The sequence below is a fragment of the Punica granatum genome, chromosome 2 (assembly GCF_007655135.1).
Source record: "Punica granatum isolate Tunisia-2019 chromosome 2, ASM765513v2, whole genome shotgun sequence".
NCBI classification, from domain to species: Eukaryota; Viridiplantae; Streptophyta; class Magnoliopsida; order Myrtales; family Lythraceae; genus Punica; species Punica granatum.
Window position 1 is genome coordinate 12,725,323 of NC_045128.1, and position 19,252 is coordinate 12,744,574.

Genomic DNA, 19,252 nt, shown 5'->3' on the forward strand with positions numbered 1-19,252 from the left:
ATAATCGAGGTCTGGCCCGATCAAAATATAAAACACATGATTTCAATTCTAGAAGGTTTCATATCTTAATTTAGTTCTTGGATTTTTGAAAAACCAAAATTCAAAATTCAAATTAAATTTAGGATTTCTTATCTAAATTTGTTTTACTTTATTTTTCAGTTTGTATCTAAAATTAGTTTTTCTCCTTTACGAGTATTACATTTTACTTTTTTTCATTTGATGACCACTGCCTTTCTCATCCCTAATTGACCCGATTCTTTTTTTTTAATATTTATTTCTTAAATTTAAAATATATTAAAAGGACATATACAAATACTTTATGAAATGCGATTGCTTTATTCAGTAAAAAAATATGGATTTGAAGAGAAAAATTCATAAGTTACGAACCCAGTTGATATTTTACTAAAATAATAATAATTGGTCAATTAATTCAAATGGAACTAAGTGCATATATTCTCAACAAATGGGATTAAGTGTTATTTCTTCAAATTTCAGGGAAGGTTAGTGTATTTTACCCCATTTATTTTCTTATTTTGGTTTTCATACTTATACAGTAAGCCGTAAGCCTATACATAGAAGAAAATATAAGATCATATTTGGAAGGATTAATTTCAATATACTCCTTGTAGTTTGTGGGCGGTCTCGAAATGTTCTGCTTACTTTCACTTATCTCAAAATATACTCCCTAAAAAGTAAGACAATTGTAACACCTTCAACGTAACGTGTGTGCAATCTACATGACTATTCATTCAAGGGGGCTTCATCGAACGGGAAAATAAAATTAAACAAAAGCAAAGACATTATCTACCTTGAGACGATCATTCGATCATCTTAGAATAGGGATCTCTTTAGCAAAATAATTGACAGCGGTGGCTCTAAATTGCGCTCCTCTGTTGCGACTCTTTTGCTCACTTGGAACAAAGAAGAAAATAATTGACATGAGCAAAGAACAACGTGCTCCATTTCGAATTCCTTGGTTTCAATTCTAGGACGATGTCTCAGCTGTCATGGAAGCTATTGCTGGAGAAGCTGCACTAGCGGGTGATGTTCACTCCGCGTTCGGTCTATGCACTGTTTTGGGGAAAAATTGGCACGGTCTCATATGGGACTCCCAAGCTGCAATAGCTCGAGGCCTTAACATTGATACCTGACTCGAGGCTCGTGATGTCCTCAAGATATGCTAGAACATTATTATTCAGCTACCCCTAGGGTCCTCGTTTGTTCCTGCTACATCGATGTAACTAATTACTAATTTAAATGCAATGAAGTAAGTCGGGAAGGTGCAATCAACATTTTGGGCGAGTAGAAAATGAAACTGGAAGGCCCGAAACTTTTTTTCTATCATACAAAAATATTCGAGCAAATAATTTTGGGGGTTAAAGCTGCAGATTGTTATGTGGAGACTTGGACTACATTCAGGGTATTGCTCTCTCTCTTGTTTGAATCTCTAGAGATTAGAGGATTTTTAAAGGACTTGCTAAAAGTAGCAAACATAAATGGCCTAAGCCGGACCAACCTATGCAGTCGAGGTACTCGTTAAACTGTTATCGCAAAATGAATGGTCCAAGCCGGACCGAGCTATGTCATGGATGTACTCGCTAAACTGTAATCGCAGAATGTATGATTCTCGACTACTGCAGTAAACGAAGCCCGTCTTCTTGCAGGTATTTTTGAGTTTTTCAAGTTCTGTGCTTATCTCTGAGTTCTGGAATAATGATGAAATTGCAGCAAACAACGACTTTCATACTCACGTGGCCATTTTGCTAACTGCTAGGGGTGTGCATGGCAACCTACTATAACGAGTAGGTTTTGGGTAAGTAGGATCTGGATACCAATTTTAGAAACCGGTGAAAACCGTTCAGCTTTCACAGCACGTGATATCCAAAATCGAAACCGAAACTGGTATCTAGAATCAGTTTTTTTATTATTATTATTTATATGTTATATAATACTTTTATATTTAGTAAAGTTACTAAAAAAGAAGAAGAAAAGAAATCCTAAGCCAAGTCTTTTCCACCTCATCACTCCATCCATGGTCTGCTAGTCTCATTCCATCATCCCTCCATCCATCGTCTGCTTCACCTCCACCAAACCGTCCATTCGACTGCAACACCAGAACAGTCGCGACGGCTGCTCTTGTTGCTTTCCATCATCTCCAGCCCTAGTTTCACCTCGATTTTGTCATCTCCAGTCCCGATTCCACAGCGATTTCATGTTCGAGACCACCCGCTGTTGCTGCTTCCGTTGTCTCCAGCCCCAATTCGCGCTCAGTTTCGTCCTCGATTTGGTCGTCTCCAGCCCCGATTCTACCTCGATTTCACGTTCTACGTTCGAGACCAGCCGCAACCAGCTGCTGCTTCTTCCTGTGCCCTGCTCCACCTGGAGAATGCTGCTGCCTCAAAGACCTTCCACGAACCTGCTGCTGAAGTACTGACCTCGAGGCTCGAGCTGCTCTTATGCCTACTCATTGCCCTTCCACGATCGTTTGCGTTTCCGACTTCATAAATCTTTGTAAATTTGTGTGGGACTGTTTAGTTTTATAGATGGATGGATTATGAGATGGGCTTTAATGCGTCGACTTTTAACTAAATTGATGATGTGGATCACATTTCATTTAGTTCAGTTAATGTATTTTATTGAAGGGAAAAAAGAATCACAGGTTCCAGTCGGGTAAAAATCTATTCTGTCGAGAATTTTAATGTCAAAATCATGGTGGGATTAGATGGCATACTCCTTCCTCCGGAACTCAATCGAGTCAAAACAACAATTCATTTCTCGATAACTGAATCACATGTTTAAAGATACCTCGCCATATATCAGATCCAAAATCACAAAATTAACTAGAATTCCAAGAAACATCTTAACTTGCTAATTACGCCCTAAAAACGTCACCATACCGCATTTTCTTGTTCTCAGAACTTTGAACTTAGGGCAAAAAAAAGAAAAACCAATGCAGCTCAGCAAAACATAACCGAAAGCGCACTAGTTATCGGCAATGGTGACCTCAACCTCAACGCCTGGCTCAATGGTGATCGAGGTAATTTGCTTGACCACTTCTGGAGAGCTGAAGAGATCAATCACTCGCTTGTGAACACGGAGCTCAAATCTATCCCACGTGTTGGTTCCTGTCAAAAAAACGGCGAGGGCGGTGTGGAATCAGACTCAAGATATCAACAGCAATACAATTAACACAAAACACCTCAAAAGGAGTTTTTCACCACATATCTATTCCAAAAGTTAGTTCCATGCATTTCCACCTACATAATGAGTCCAATGATCTTATATTTATGTTTAGATTCTAGCAAGTGCATGTTTACATGTGTTTAGTCGTGCATCATATCGATTCCCTATACATCTCTAGATAATTCAAGTCCCGTGGTAAAAATTTGTAATTACGTAATACAATGCTGCTGATTGTACTCATAAATTGAAGAGGTAACATTGGATCTCAATTAGCGTTCTGTTCTGATGAGATATGCCCTGGCAGCATAATATACAAAACACGGAAATGAACAAAAATGAGTAGGACAGTGACGCCATACAGTACCTTCTCCACAAGGGGACTTCCTCGTGGTGATGTGAAGAACCTTGGTGGGCATCCTCACCGGTCCCTTGACCTTGAGATCCTTGGTCTTTGCACCATGAACAAGATCCGTGCACACTTCAAAAGCGGAAAGGGAAAGAAACACAAAGAACAGGATATTCAGAAACCAACATATATATCGAAGATAGACCACAAACTTTGCTAAGCATAGTTTATTCCTGGAAAGTGAAGTTACACAGCAACAGGAACAAGCCACCTCCATTTTGAGATTCACACAGTATCAAGAACAGTAGTTTGCACCGACACCCGAGTCAACTTGAAAGGTAAGAGATAAATGCGTCGCAAAATTGCCCGAGAAATCATCATCATCTTAATAATATGTACAGCTTCGAAATAGTCGGGTCTTATTGAGAAGGTAATTTCCCCGTAGTGGTAGCTAATGAATTTGCAAGATAAGAATCTCCATCAATCCAAGAAATGCATATTAACTGCAGCCCAGCGGATTGAAAATCCTAAAAACCCTTGATAATAATTCCCGTAAACAAATTCTACAACGGCCCGAGACAAGATTTCATTCAAATAAGTTACTCGATTACGATTCTTTCAGTTTAGTTCATTTCAGGCACCAACTTTCTTTGAAGGCCAAAGAAACAGAAATCACAGAAGAAGAGAACGGAGAAGCAGACCTTTCTCGAGGTTCTTGACATTCTTGGAGGAAAGGGTGATCCTGATCTTGTGTATCTGCTGCTGCGGCTCCTCCAGACCGGGCTTGGTCGGCTTCATCCCGTAGGCCATCTTCTCTTCCGCCGGCGGCTGAGAACAACAGATGGAGGTCTACTCTACTCGCTGCTGGAAATTTCACGGTAAGCACACGACAAAGGAAATCATATTTTCAAAAAACAACCTCCTCCTTCAAATCATCATCGGAGAGATAACTGAGAGGAAGAAGAAACGGAGAAGGAAGGGACCCGACCTAAGGAGAAGCGCAGGACGGCTGATACGTTCGGCTGCGTTCGGAGATGGGTGAGAGAAGAGTCTTCAGTGGGGATTATATATGACGCCCGAAATTTGCCCTAGGGTTTATTAGATTAGATTAAATAGGCAATTTGGTCCCTGACTTTTGCAGATTACGTCAATTAGATCCCTGACTTATTTTTTTGTATCAATTTGATCCTTGGATTTGTCTATTTGCATCAATTTGATCCTTACTTTTCTAATTTACATCAAATAGATCCACTTTACATCAATTACATCATCCACTAAATTACATCCTCAGTTTAAGAAAGTTACATCAATTACATCCTCCATTAAATAAGTTGGGTCCTTTATAACACAATATACATCAAGTAGGTCCTTTGTAATACATCAATTAGGTTTTTCTGTCAAAATTCATCTGACACTATTAATTAAGGAGAATTTTACATCATTTCGATCCTAGCTTTCTTTTTTTTTTCTTTTTATAACATAAAATCAACAAAAAAAATTAGTGGGATCCCTTGCCAACGACCTCACCCGAGGGAAGGTCATCAGAGCGTCTAGTACCCAACGGGCAGGTTGCCGACGGGAGAGATCCCACCGAAACTCTCCCTTCCGATTTCTTCTATTTCAAAAAACAGAGGGAATAAGGATGTGCTTCGATAGGGGCTCCCTTCATTTATTTTTTAAAAGACAAAAAAACGACATCATTTTGAATGGTGTACTCAATACGACGTTATTTTAACCTTTTTTAAAACGACAAAACGACGTCATTTTGAGTTTATCCTTCAAAATGACGCCATTTTGTCATCTCTCTGAAGCTCCCGTTTTTCATTTTTTCTTAATTTTTTTTCTATTAGGCAGGAATAAAGGAAAATTTAAAAAAAAACAAAGAAGTGACATAAATGGTGTAACATGCTCCATAGTTAACGTTATATTCAACGCCATGATGATGGAATGATCTAATTGATGTACCAAAAAAAGCTCTCTATGCATTTTGTGTAAAAAAGGACACAATTGATATAGCGATAATTTAATTGATGTAATTTTTTTTAGTGGAGGATGTAATTGATGTAATTTCCTTCCATGAATAATGTAATTGATGTACAAGGACCAAATTTATGCAAATTGACAAACTCAAGGACCAAATTGATGAAAAAATAAATCAGGAATCCGATTGAGATAACCTGCGAAAGTAAGGGACCAAATTGCCTATTTACTCATTAGATTAGGGTTTCTGTTCAGTTTGTCAGGCTCGATTACATGGAGCCTTTTGGGCCGGGACTGGCAGGGCAAGTCCATTGGGCCTTTTGATGCCCAACTTTGACGCTCCCAGTAAAATTCTTTTTCGGCACTAGGGGCAGCCCAAATCGTGTTTGCGGGGTTTCGGTTTGAAAATTTCGTTCTTCGTAATCAGTTTGAAAATTATGCTTGCATTCTCTTCGATTTCTGGAATGATTAACGTCTCTTCTTTTTTCCTCTCTATCTGATTCCTCCAAATTCCTAAAGATTATTATATGTTCATTTTTCTTCACGGATTGCTTCATTTTCTTCCCGTTGTACTTCTACATTTTATTGTGTGAGTTTGTAATTAATCAAGAAGGCTTGCTTAATAGAGAAGAGTTTATGGGTTCTTAGGAATCAAGAGGACGATGCTGCGCCATTGGTGCAATATAATCAAGTAACCTTCCTTAGTTCTTCTGCTTCCCGTGAGCAAAATCTCATCACTTTTTAGAACAAAGGATTACTTGACCTCCACATATTGTGATGAAAAATGGCACCAAAAAACTTCAAAGAAGTTCGCAGAAAAAAGAATGCTGATTTGACAAAAATATGTGTACACTTTTTTCCTAGAAAAAGAATTCATTGCAATTGCCACTAAAAGCCACTACATTTTATTAAGCATTAAAATATTTTGAACTCTTTAAACGTACTCGATGCTCTCCCTTCATCAATTATAAATTCGTAAATATAATTCATAAAACATTAATTAAAAAAAACCTAAATTTTGTAAAATGTGTCACTTTTGTTCCAAATTTTATTTTGTAATAAAAAACCACATGTTTTAATAATCGTTTCAAATTTGGCATCCGTTACTATCCCGTTAAGATTTCCATCTATTTGCCTACGTGTACTATCTGGGACCTACCAAATTTGCACATCATTTGATCATCTTCTCTTTTCTTTATAAAAATAACCTAAATTTTCATAAAAGTCTCAATTTTGTTCTAGATTTTAATTTTTAATTTTAAAAAAATACATGTCAGCATTCCGTTTTGATTAACCGGCTCTAGGAGAGAACATCAACAGCATTCTTGATTACAACCCGTAAACTATTATAGAAGAAGACCCAGCAAATCTCGGGTTACTATTCACATCCGAGTCAGGCAAGCTACTTCTCGCCGATGAATGACAGAAATGACGATTTTGCCCTATTCCTTGTAATCATGCTAAGTTGTCGATTTCGAGTTTTCTTACCCCTCTTTCTTGTGATCGTGCTAGGGTGTCGGTTTTGAATTTTCTTTGTGTTGCGATCCTCTGTGCATCGCTCCTGGGGTTGATTGACATGGCTGACCTGGATATGATGGGTCTTCTTCTGTAATAGTTTCCGGATTATAGTCATGAATGTTGTTGATATTCTCTCTTGGAGCCGGTGGACTAAAACGGGATGTTGAGATGTGTTTTTTTTAAATTATAAATCAAAATCTAGAACAAAACTGAGACATTTATGAAAACTTATGTTATTTTTGTAAAGAAAAGAGAAAATGATTAAATGATGTGCAAATTTGGTGGGTTTCATAAAGTTCACATAGGCAAATAGACGAAAATATTAACAGGATAGTAACAAAGACCAAATTTGATACGCTTATCAAAACATGTGGTTTTTCCATATAGGCAAATAGACGAAAATCTTAACGGGATAGTAACAAAGACCAAATCTGATACCCTTATCAAAACATGTGGTTTTTTTGTTACAAATAAAATTTAGGATAAAACTGACACTTTTTACAAAATTTAGATTTTTTTTTTTGTAATATGTCCAATAAAATGCTACGAATCATAATTTCATTATATATCAATATATTATTTCATGAAAGATTAGTGAAATAATGTAACTGCAAAGGCTAGACAATGTGGGCAAGAGGAATGATGGATTATTAAGATGGTCTCCTGGAACGAATGGCTTCAGTCCGTATGAGGAGACCATGCCATGTAATTGTTTTGAGCAAATTCTAAACTCGTGGTTGTCAGACTTCTCAAGTCTCCAATTTCATCATAATTATATACATAAAGTAATCTTCGGAATCTATTGTAGATACTTAATGTAGGCCTTTTAGTATTGTATAATGAGAGTTTTTTTGTTCATTTTTTAAAAATCTGCCACATCAGCATTTAGACGATTTTGAGAATCTCTAGTTGATCCAACTTTTCATTTCCCTACATCAATATATAGAATATATAGGTGTAAATACAAAAAATATTAGATGAATAATCTCTATAAACAATAAATTTATTAATCTATAATGAAATACATAAATTCTATATCATATCAACTATAATTTCAAAACATTTTTTATAATTTATTTAAAATAATTGTAAAAATAAAAAGCAAAGGTGTGTGCCTAATCATTGTAATAGGCAAAATTACTGCTAAGTCCTAAAACTATGCAAAAAGTTAAACTTCGGTCCTAAAAGTATTACTTTGACTCAATTAGTCCTAAACGTTTAGTATGTTAGATATTTTTTGTCCAAAATTGTAACTGGAAGTTAACGGCGTGAAATTAGTATATATGGCACCTCCTGATTGGTTGAATAAATTTTTTTTTAAAACTTTCAAAAATTAAAAAAAAGATTAAAAAGAAGAAATCCCCCGCTCTCGCCAGAGGTAGAGGTGGTGGCGAGACTCCCCTCTCCCCATTCTTTGTTCAAAAATCAAACAGACACAAAGGGAAGGGAGTCTCACCAATGGGAGCTCTCCCACCGGCCACGTCCCCCCTCTTTTTTTTTCTTTAATCTTTTTTTCTTTTTTATTTTAATTCTTTGAAAGTTTTAAAATTTTAAAAAATTTATTCAATCAATCTAGTGGTGCCATATGTACCGATTTAACGTCATCAACTTCCATTTACGGTTTTGGACCAAAAATATCTATTGGACTAAACTTTTAGGACTAGTTGAGCCATATTGCTTTTATGACTGAAATTTATTTTTGTGCATAGTTTTATGGCTTCATAGTAATTTAGCACGACTTATCAATTTATCTGGCAAACTTTCGGGGGACTCATATAGCCCATGCCAGATTACTTGTATTTCGGGTTGGAGCAATGAACCTATTTGAAGTGGCTCCTTTTGTACCAGAGATGCCCATGTATGAATAAGGATTAATTCTATTTCCCCACCTTGGCACTCTAGGTTGGGAAGTGACCTTTTCTCATATAAATCTATTAATTATAAAAATAAAAAGTATTCATATATTTATGCATCACCATTGCTTACAAATAATTAAGAGAAGATTTCTTCTTATTAAAATATAGATATAGATAAGGGTCTGTTATTTAAAGTAAAAGAAGTCTTATTCCTATCAATACTACCCGGTCACACCACGAAAAGAAAATAAAAAAAACTCTCTCGGGATATTTTTTATTCGAAATATCTCTTTTGAGCATTTTCTGTATCTAAATGGAAAGGCTTATCGAAGTTGTATAAATTGAAGTTGCGTATATCCATATGGTGTATATCCATATAGTAAAATACCATGTAATCAAAAGTAAGTATAGTGTAATAGTATAGGCTTTCGCTTGGTAATCAAGAGGTTCATGATCGATATATAGTGGGACTAGTCATGTCCCATTATTAATTATTATGACTTCTATTTCATTGTATTAGGCTTACGCGCCTCCCTTATAATCGAAAAAAATATTATCTAAATAATAAAATAATATATCTAAAATAGATAATGAATGAATTTTTTCAAGCCTTCCATCTTTTGTAATGTTATTCAAATTTTAAATTTTTAAAATTTTAAATTATACGGCCTGACCTATTTAACAAGAAGCAAAATACACCTCCACTATTTTTTTCTGATAAAAAAATATTTTTAAAAATTCAAAAAAAAAAAGAGTGCAAAGAGCTATAGAGGGGGAGAGAGAGGAGGGTTTGCGTTCCTTAGAGCTCTTCTCGAGGAAGGCAGACTGCTCTTTAGACAGTCAGAGCTTCTGTTGTCGCTTCCCTTCGAGCCATCTCTCTCGGCATTGGCCTCCAAATCTCTCTTGCTGCTTCTCCCTCCTGACCTGCTATTGATCCCGAACTCCATGTTGAACAACGACACTGCATTGTTTAGGGACGAGTGCAGTCCTCTGCCCCATTTTCACCTCCCTTCTCTCTCTTTATCTTTCTTTCTCTACGTTTTTTTGTGTTTTTTTTAGTTTTCCAATCTATTTTCTGAATTTTGAAATTAACAATAAATTATCTTTGGCCATAAAAGTGGTCAGGAAAGTAGCGCATCTTTCTAAATAGATCGGAAGGTACCGTATAGTGTAAATCTGAAGGTTGGAGATACTTTACCACTAGATCCATAACTTGGGGCAAATTGCATTTTATTTTAAAGTTTAGTTTGAAGGCGGTTCTTGGAATTTATTCGAAGCAGAAGGAAAAGAAAGAGAGAGAGAGGGGGGGGGGGGGGGGGGGGGGGTGGTGGGGGGAGGTAGGGCGAGGGCGAGCGTTGACTATCCAGCATTTTGACCATAGAGCTTTCCTGATTGAGGGGAGACACTGAAAAGCTTGGTTTCCGCTTCAGGCAAGATCTTTCCCTTTTTCAGTCTGTTTCTTTTGAACAGTGGGCTAGGAGGACTTGGAGCATCAAGCAGGGCAGGGCAGAGATGCAGAACCTGGACACATCCCTGCCGGTGCCGAGCGTGCAAGAGCTCGTCAGGAATGGAGGGCTTGACGCAGTGCCTCTTAGGTACATCATGGACAGGGACGATCATGATCATGATCATGATTCCTCTGAGTTTGATCATCGACTCGCAGTGCCCTGCATCGATATGGCCCACCTCCTTCCTGCAGTATCCTCCTTTTCCTCATCCGTCCAACAACAATCGTCGGAACTTCTTAAACTCCGATCCGCCTCCAGGGACTGGGGCCTCTTTCAGGTCCTCTATAACATTTAACACATAAATATACAGAAATGATACGAGTTGGAATGAATCAAGTTTTGTGTGATTGTGAACTCGAAAAGGAAGACTCTGCATCGAGTGAGATCGATGAATGCTATTCGTCGTTTCAATTCGTTTTCTGATGACCTATATGCCTCTCCCAGATAATAAACCATGGAGTGTCTCAAGAATCGCTGACGCAAATGAGGGATGTTGTACAAGGGTTCTTTGAGCTGCCCCTGGAAGAGAAGAAGAGGTGGGCGCAGCGCTCCGGAAGCTTAGAAGGCTACGGTCAGGCATTTGTCACATCCGAGGACCAGAAGTTGGAGTGGTGCGATATGATCTTCCTCAAGGCCCTACCTGCCAACTCTCGGAACCTTGACCTCTGGCCTCAAAATCCTCCGCACTTCAGGTGACTCAGTGTAGCATGAAAAGGGTAGACAGATCATTTCCGATCCCCGTCCATTGATTTCTACGAAATCACTTGCTCATTGGGATCACACAACCTTTTACAGGTCAGCACTCGAGATCTATTCCGAGGAGATGAGGCAGCTCGCAGCTAGGTTGGTGAAGTTCCTAGTAATGGGGCTCGGGATACAACAGGAGATCGAGAAGTACTCTGATGCATTTAATGGAGGGAACTTCGATGTGAGGATGAACTGCTATCCAACATGCCCTGAACCTGAGAAAGTGATGGGGATATCGCCCCATGCTGACATGTCGGGAATCACAATGCTGGTCGAGTGCGGGGATATGCCTGGCCTTCAGGCCTCAAAGACCGGAAGTGGGTCACCGTTCCCCCTATAGATGGTGCCATTGTCGTTAACCTCGGCCAAATTTTGCAGGTAAGTACCTCCAATTAGTATCAGAGCTTGGAAGTTGTACGAAGAGACATTACTGTGACTTGATGCATAATTGCATATCCAAATGCGGTGGAAATTTTAGTTATGAGTACAAAGGCAGGCATCCTTATGGTATCTCTATCTTTTTCTGAAAATCTATCTTGGCTATTACTCTTCTTTGGCTAAAAGAAGTATCTTTTAGGCTGTAAGTATGATTTATTTTTTCCGGAGATGAACTTATTAAATGATGAATGCAGATTATTAGCAACGGGACTTATAAGGCGCCAGAGCATAGAGCGGTGGCCAACAGATACAAAGACAGATCTTCAATCGTAACTTTCTGTTACCCACATCCATCCCTCGAAATCGGGCCTTCCAAGGAGGTTCTGGAATCATTGAGGAGCCTGCCCTTGTACAAGACTGTATCCCTCTCTGAGTATTTCCAGCACTTTTACAATCGGAAGCTAGAAATCCCATTCCTCGACTCCCTAAAGCTCTGAGGACTCTACGGCAAAAGAATGAGATCCTTCGAACTTCCCAGCATAGTGAACTTCACTGGGAAGCATGTGATCCTTTTTATTGTTCGTGCGACATTCTAGCATTTGTTTTAGCTGCCTTCCCTGTTCCTCAATCCTCAGCTGCAACTCTTTCTGTATCTGTCATGAACAGCATGTGATATTCATAAAACTAGTCCAGATGAAACGAAATAAGTGGGAGAACAAATTCAGAGTCATTATTAAGAACCAAACTTCGAGTTGCTCATGCAGACGCATTTGGATGTCTAGCTGCATCTGTAATGCTTCTACTATCTGCTTCCCTCTGATGTATTATCATACAACCACAAATAATTAGTTTCCTATGTGTAATAGCTGCTCGATTTCTCAATCTGTGGATATCTTATCAGGTGTAATCAAATAAAAGCGGACTTACGTTTTCAGTTCAAGCACCGATGAGTTTAACTGAACTGGCTCGTAAGACTGTCCTGCTCCTAAAACACATACGGAAATTACAACATATTATTGCAGAAAACATGCCGGCTGTTCATTATTGTGTCTGGAACTTGGACGATATCGTCCTCGCCTTGTAAGTCTCTATGCCTATATGCAAGTTTACATATATGCACTTTCCGCATTATCCATAACAGCGAGCAGATGTTTCCTTTCTCTGCCAAACAGATGTTATATCTTTATCGAACCTATAGATCAAAGCTAAGCTAAAAAGTTTCTTACAAATTGTAGTGTAGTATAGAGTGAAGTAAACAGTTACGAGGCAACAAAAGGAAGCTAGAAGAGCAACATACCTTCTTTCGAGTCTGGCATGCATTTGGTAGTGCGATATTTCTGTAGGGAGGAAAAGAAAAAAGAAGAAGAGCGTAAAGAAATGTGTTATTGCATACAAATGCACAAGGCAGTCGGTGAAAGTCGTGAATTTCAGAAGCAAGCGGACAAAGCACCTGCAAGTGGCTTTTAATGTGAAAGATTGTCAATCGTTCCACGTCCATCAGCTTGAGGATCCCCTTGGGAGTTGCCTCTGCAATTATCCCCATGTATATCGTCAATCCCTGAGCACAATGAGTGAATATATACAGAACCGATGTCTTGCACTTACTCTCGGCTCCTCCGAGAATATCAACACACTGAAGAAACTTGTCATGCAGGTCTTGAGTCCACCTTATCCGTGTCTTACTTGGAACTGTAGAATTTGTTTTCCTCCGAGGCCAGTAAAAAACTCCACCGGAACAAGCTGGAGGATGCTTCTCCGGCTGGATACAGGAGTCAGATCTCTGGCTTTGTGGTGGGCTAGACGTATCATAATCGACCTAGAAGAAATTGCACAAGCAATCAAGTCATCCACTGGAGTAAAACTAAACGGTCAGCCCCGGGAAGATAAATGACTTACCTTGCAATTTTGGCATTCTTGGAAACTGACAATACTTTGCCTATATCTTGCGATCTTTTCTTCATAAAACGGATCCTGCAGCTGTCGGAATGATATATTTGAGGGAGCGGTATTCTCATAAGACAATCGGCGAGATTGACTGTTGCACATGTGAAATTCCACAACTGATTGAAGATCGTCCCCTGACTGAAAAGCAGTCGCATCCTTCTCTTCTGTACTATATTGAGGATCATCATATGAGGGAAACAAAGAGCTCTTTTGATATCTGAATGGCTGAGAACATGCGACCGTGCCTGTAATTTCTGAATCTCCCTGCTGAGAGCTAAACTTGCTGGCCATATTACAAGTGTCATCAATGTTTTTGAAACCGCTACCTCCAAGATTAGCTGATGATGGAGATCCTCTCAGCTGCAAACATTGTAACAGAGGCTGAGACTGCAAGTAGATTTGAGAAGGATAGCTTCTGAGTTGTTTCTGTTTCGAGACAATCCCCTCGGAGCTCATGATCTTGGTCTTCAACCTTGGAGATACCAATGTGAAGTGGCAAACTGAATATGGCAATCAGCTGCTTCCTCGTGTTTTGGACTAAGTAAAATGGGGATATCGGGTTCTCGGGTGCTGACTAGACATGGATTGAAGAAGTCGATGAGCTAGGAATAAGATTTTTACTCCTAGCAGCTCAGCTCTGGAAATTTACTCCAGAAAATGCAGATGAGATAGATGCAGGATATGCGCGTAACGCCCCCATCAATGCTTAAACTAGATATACAGGCAGACCAGACATTATTTTTTGACACGCCGAATGCCAAAAGAAAACATTATTATCATCATTGTTATTATAAAAGGCGGGTCAACGGTATCGTTTGGAAATGCAACTTGCTGACCTTCCTGTCCTGCACAGACGTATATGGAGCCTGATATGGAAGTATGGTTCTGTCTTACTAGCCTCATAAGCGGCTTTTATTCTCGAGTCAGATTCCCAATTAAAATCATCATGTTGAGTTGTAGTTCTTTGTGTGGAATCCCCTTTCCCTCAGTTAAACAAGAAGCGGACTCAAAGAAATGGTGCTTTTATCTTGAGATAAAGTAGAGAACATTTGACTTCCATATGATACATATTTCTGGCTTTGGTTTTCTTGGTCCGTGTCCTCAACATGACTTCATAGCGATGCCCAATGTTTCAGGTTCATCTGTTCTGTTACAATGCTGGCCGTTTCCTCGAAATGACAAGTGGGGCTTGAGATGGAGTCATGATGTCTTCAATCACTGTAATGCTGCAGAAAGAAAAAATGAAATGTCTTTCTTTTCCCTATCAGCATGAGCACATTGTGACACAACAATGGCATTTCAAACTCCATCAACTTCTGTCATTGGCCAACTCAAACCACCAAAAACAAGAAAGAATGAATGATACAGGCGGTCGCCCCAAACATACGTGTCGTCTTATAGCATTGTTGGCTACTCTATCATCTATCTTCTCCTCAATCACTTTTGATCGTGAGAGCATGGAAATAGTGTTGGCCATTTTATTCCCAATTCTTTTTGTCCCTTCTAGAAAAGATCGTATACGCGGCTAAACGGTTGTGAGATGTACACCTAGGTGATTTGGTACAGCAAAAGATTAATTGCTTCACCATGTGGTGTTTCATTCACTCTTTGTGAGATCAGATCAAAGATATAAAAATGAAATGGGGTAGATATTTATTTATATTCTTCCAGTGAAAAGGACGGCTCTTTGGAACAACCGAAGGAGTCACAGATCACAGTGTGGAGTTCCAATTTAAAAAAATATAAAAAGAAAGGCTCCTGACCCTTGTGTGCCTGAAGGGACAAGACAATTCTCAGCACCTTTGTCTAAGACTCAAGGCCCCCTGTTACAACATATATCAATTTTAAAAGGCAGTTCTGGTCGGGTCTTCCCCACCAGCTTTTGCTCCCTCTTAACTTTGTTTCTGTTCTCATTGTAGAATCAAAAGCACATAACAGATCAGTTTGCATATGGATCATAAAACATTAAGTGATTAAACACAGGAGGAGTAGGCAAAACCGGTGGAACTGGTTGCTTTGTGCAAGGCAGGTTTCCGTCATTTGATTTGCTGCAACAGAACCCGAGAACTAGCGGGATCTTTGTAAACCTTTTCCTACATTCCTTTCCAGCGCCTCTTTATGCTCATAGATCGACATGGAAGGAAGGGCGATAGCCGATAAGTGCAGTCTCTCCAGTTCACAGCAGTGTGTGGGTGCAAGGAAAAATCATTTGGCAGGAAGAAGTCGATCCACCGCATTACCTATTCACCATATGTTGAAAGCAATCCTTAATATATTATTTGAACATGCAGGGAGATACACAATCTAATTAATATCTTGCTGATTAGACATAGAAAAACCAGCAGAAGTTCTATCCGGAAATGCAGAATATTGACTCTTCACACTCGACCACCAAGTCCCGGGGTGGAAAGATGTCCGGATTCACTTCCCAACAATACTGAATGCTTACACAGTGCACATGTATTTCCCAGGTTGAGAATCTGGCTAGCTTGCTCCTTATGATCTTCAACCTGCCAAAATGCCAGGAAAAGCTACCTCCACATACAGGCCATTTGAGGAGCTCCCTGGCTTGGTCCGGCAACCATTTCTCATCCCTCCCTTGGAAGAGAGGCTTCTGTGGATTGAGATCGTGTGCAAAAGCCTGTCTTGGTGATGGCTCAGGGCCTGGGAACCTACTTTTGAACCTCTCTTGCTCAAAGACAGTTCCTACAATTTTCTCTCGCTGCTGCTGTGACAAAGGAAATTAGCAGTCGGGAACATAAGCGTTACATTACATTGTTCATACTTCAGATGGCAACCAAAACCTCTAAGTGAAAAAACTGAAACATGGAAAATCATCATGGGGCCAGCAGATGATTCGACTCTAGTTGGGGTACATCTACTCATAGCGCTGCGGTCGGCAGATGGTATATAGCTTTTCATACCGAGATGTCATCTCAGCCTAGCCTGTTTCAACTGTAAGGACATCTTGATCTTTAACTTCAGATTATATATTGATAATCTCGATCCTTAGTAGGATTTATACCTATTTAGTCCATTGAAATTATAGAACATGAAATTAGTATATGCAAATTTGGCACCTTCATGTCCAAATCTATTTATACAGAAGACTATAATTGAATCTATAGGGGGTTTAATGAAATAATTGGAACTGCAGGGGTTAAATTGATAAAAAGAATTTAGTAACCCTACTGAACTGAAGCAACGAACTGACCTCCCTGCCATCATCAATGAGAATTGAGACTGTAGGAAGCAAATGTGAGCGATGAAGAGGCTGACGAGGAAATGGAGAAGACGATCTCGGGATCACGAGCTCTCTCTGCCCACTCGGGACGATCCATCTCTCGACGATTCCCGCCCCATAGACACCCAAGGTCGGTCGGTCTGTCTGTTTGTCTGTCTGTCCTTCCTGTCGATTTTGCGTTATTACCCCGTTTGAATGCCCAGAAGAGTTCAAGAAGAGGAGATGCAACCCAATGGGTTGCTAGTTCTTGATTGATTCTGCCGAGTTCAGTAATTGCTGATGCAAATTTTGGGTCCTGATGCAGAGCAGGAAGAAATGGTTCGATCATTTGAAAGGAGTCAAGCCCAGCAAAGCCTTTTCTGGCGGGTATAACTGAGATTTTTATGCTTTTTCAATCTTTCTTAGAAATTCGAGGTTTTGATGCTTTCCAAAATAGTAATGTTCGAATGTCGGTTTTTCGTATTTCGCAGACAGTCTTTGCGGGCTTTCTGCTCTGTTTCGTTGCATTCCTTATCTACTCCATATTTCAGCAGGCTTCATCTCCATGGGAATTGGTATGATTCGTCGTCCCTTTTGAAGTTCGGTTCCTTTTCGTTAGACATACGGTTGACATGCTCCTTAGGTTTCAATCAAATATGAACTTAGATATAGCAGGGTATTCCCGTTCGGTTGTTCTCAGCATGCTAAGTCTACCATTCTTGAGTCATTCAAGTTTAACAGTGACTGTCATGATAAAATTGGGGAGAATGGGAATGGCTGTTTTTTACGATCCCCTAACTGCTACGACTCGTGAAATGGTCAAGTTTTCTGTTTTCCTAATCTAATAGGCTGCATAATTTTGTGAAGTTGGTTGTATTTATACGAGATCTCTTGTTTCATGAACAGCGGTTTCACGCTTACTTCATTGAGGATATTCACTCTTGGATGGTTATACTTGCAGGTTCGTTGAATTTCCTTTTCTTCAACATTTGTAAACATATCTTCAAACACTTCTATTCATAGCTAAAGGTACTGTATTCAGTTGTCTTCCGCAAGAAATAGTGGTTTCAACTTGTATGTCATATGCATCTTCCTTGCTCTGCTCTCGAGTATCTTTGTTTTCTAATCATTGTTTCTGTTCACATGCGATGTGATGAAATAACCAAATATGAAACTTTTCAACGATCAACAGATTGGGTTGCTGTTTTGGCATGTTCAATGGCCATTTTTGGACTGGTTCGAAATTCAACACATCGCAGACAATGGCTCTGGTACTCTTGCTTCACCAGCATCCCGCTGGCAGTTTTCTGGCTCTATTACATGTTAAGGTGATTCCACTCCCTTTTGCGTATTATCGTAATTGTCCGTCCTTGTAGCACAGTAGCAGAGCATTTTAAAAACTTTTTTTTTTTCATTTTAATATTATTTTAAAAGCTTTTATTCAGCCAGAACTCTGTTTTTACCCTTTGGACCTTTTCTGCTGTTGAAAAATTTGGCTAAAGATGTCAATGAGTAGCTGTTTGAAATATCTGTTCATATATTTGGTGCCTCGTTGTAGAATGCCGAGATTTAGGTGGGATGTTCTGTGGCTTCCACTCGGGCCTCTTAGGTAAATCCAAAAGCTCTATATTCTGTTTCTGTTCCTTAGCTGCTGCATATATCGATGCTCCTTGGTTACGTTCTCAGTGGAGCTGGAATCTGTCTCTATGTGGACCATCTTCTGAACGAGTCCTCGGAAGAAGTGAAGAAACTCCGAGCCTACATGTACGCTTACAAAGCAAATTGAAGGTTCGTGCATGTATGGATTTGCACTGAAAGAAATCCAGGAGAATCCGATCAACCTCAGGTCCTGTTCACTGGTTAAATAGTAGGACCACTGGTAAGTTAAGGGCTTGCCCCGTTGGAGATCTTTGCATGTCATGCAAAGAGGACGAATAGGTTTCAGAATCAAGCAACTCACAGGAGGAACCAGGGTTCAGCATGTTCGTTGTGATTTAGCTTGACGGCAGAGTACAGTTGATCTACAATGTTTGGATTTCTGTTGCATGGAGAACGCAGGGATCAAAGTTTGCTAGTTTCTGGCATTTGATTTGAGCGATCATTTTCATCTTTGTGAAGAATAATAACTACAGAGAAACAACCGTGCTCGCAGTGATATGACCTTTATTTGAATCGTCTAACAGCAGTGATATTTGTAGGTGCAAATATGATTTTCAATATTAGATACAGTGGTTGTGCAGGGCAGACATGGCCTTGATGTACATAACGTAAATAAAAATTGCAATGCTTATCATAATGGTATGCATATTCATATGTTTTAGGCCCATATCATAGTTTTAACATAAGAGAAACATTTGAATCAAAACTCTGGAACGTACAAAAAACAAAAGCTAAAACAAAAGCAAAAACAAAAAGAGGAAAAAACGCTCGCATTTCACCTGCAGCATCAAAGAAACATATGACCCAGTCCGATCCAGCACTGTTCAGGTAAAACAAGGGAAAGGCAACACCAATTGAAGTTAATGAGCCAGAAGTAAATTGAAATGCTGCATTTGGGACATTCAAATAT

General features: G+C 39.2%; 4 protein-coding genes across 11 annotated transcripts; 2 read left to right on the forward strand and 2 right to left on the reverse strand.

Annotated features, from left to right (window-relative positions):
• Window positions 1-2,750: 2,750 nt before the first annotated feature.
• LOC116194909 (40S ribosomal protein S20-2) lies at window positions 2,751-4,609 on the reverse strand. Its single transcript, XM_031523826.1, has 4 exons — window positions 4,518-4,609; window positions 4,231-4,390; window positions 3,548-3,661; window positions 2,751-3,125 (listed from the first exon to the last, which is right to left on the reverse strand). The coding sequence occupies exons 2-4, from the start codon at window positions 4,337-4,339 to the stop codon at window positions 2,983-2,985; spliced, it is 366 nt and encodes a 121-aa protein (XP_031379686.1). The 5' UTR covers window positions 4,340-4,390; window positions 4,518-4,609; the 3' UTR covers window positions 2,751-2,982.
• A 5,596-nt stretch (window positions 4,610-10,205) lies between these two features.
• LOC116194907 (protein SRG1-like) lies at window positions 10,206-11,929 on the forward strand. Its single transcript, XM_031523818.1, has 4 exons — window positions 10,206-10,668; window positions 10,836-11,083; window positions 11,187-11,516; window positions 11,771-11,929. The coding sequence occupies exons 1-3, from the start codon at window positions 10,396-10,398 to the stop codon at window positions 11,476-11,478; spliced, it is 813 nt and encodes a 270-aa protein (XP_031379678.1). The 5' UTR covers window positions 10,206-10,395; the 3' UTR covers window positions 11,479-11,516; window positions 11,771-11,929.
• On the reverse strand, window positions 11,566-14,484 carry LOC116194906 (myb family transcription factor PHL5-like). Of its 3 annotated transcripts, XM_031523815.1 has the most exons (8): window positions 14,297-14,476; window positions 13,413-14,171; window positions 13,122-13,332; window positions 12,967-13,043; window positions 12,814-12,853; window positions 12,444-12,501; window positions 12,263-12,332; window positions 11,566-12,169 (listed from the first exon to the last, which is right to left on the reverse strand). In XM_031523815.1, the coding sequence occupies exons 2-8, from the start codon at window positions 13,914-13,916 to the stop codon at window positions 12,002-12,004; spliced, it is 1,128 nt and encodes a 375-aa protein (XP_031379675.1). In that variant the 5' UTR covers window positions 13,917-14,171; window positions 14,297-14,476; the 3' UTR covers window positions 11,566-12,001. The 3 variants fall into 3 exon arrangements, with proteins under 3 accessions (XP_031379675.1, XP_031379677.1, XP_031379676.1); XM_031523817.1 differs by lacking the exon at window positions 12,263-12,332 and having other exon boundaries at window positions 12,093-12,169; window positions 13,413-14,477; XM_031523816.1 differs by lacking the exons at window positions 11,566-12,169; window positions 12,263-12,332; window positions 12,444-12,501 and adding an exon at window positions 12,508-12,677 and having other exon boundaries at window positions 13,413-14,484.
• An 898-nt stretch (window positions 14,485-15,382) lies between these two features.
• LOC116194908 lies at window positions 15,383-18,996 on the forward strand. Of its 6 annotated transcripts, none has more exons than XM_031523819.1 (8): window positions 15,383-16,417; window positions 16,618-16,834; window positions 17,009-17,070; window positions 17,175-17,258; window positions 17,590-17,644; window positions 17,876-18,011; window positions 18,242-18,292; window positions 18,370-18,979. In XM_031523819.1, exons 2-8 carry the CDS (start codon window positions 16,726-16,728, stop codon window positions 18,467-18,469), a joined length of 597 nt encoding a protein of 198 aa, XP_031379679.1. In that variant the 5' UTR covers window positions 15,383-16,417; window positions 16,618-16,725; the 3' UTR covers window positions 18,470-18,979. The 6 variants fall into 6 exon arrangements, with proteins under 6 accessions (XP_031379679.1, XP_031379682.1, XP_031379683.1 ...); XM_031523822.1 differs by having other exon boundaries at window positions 16,696-16,834; XM_031523823.1 differs by having other exon boundaries at window positions 16,703-16,834.
• Window positions 18,997-19,252: the final 256 nt, after the last annotated feature.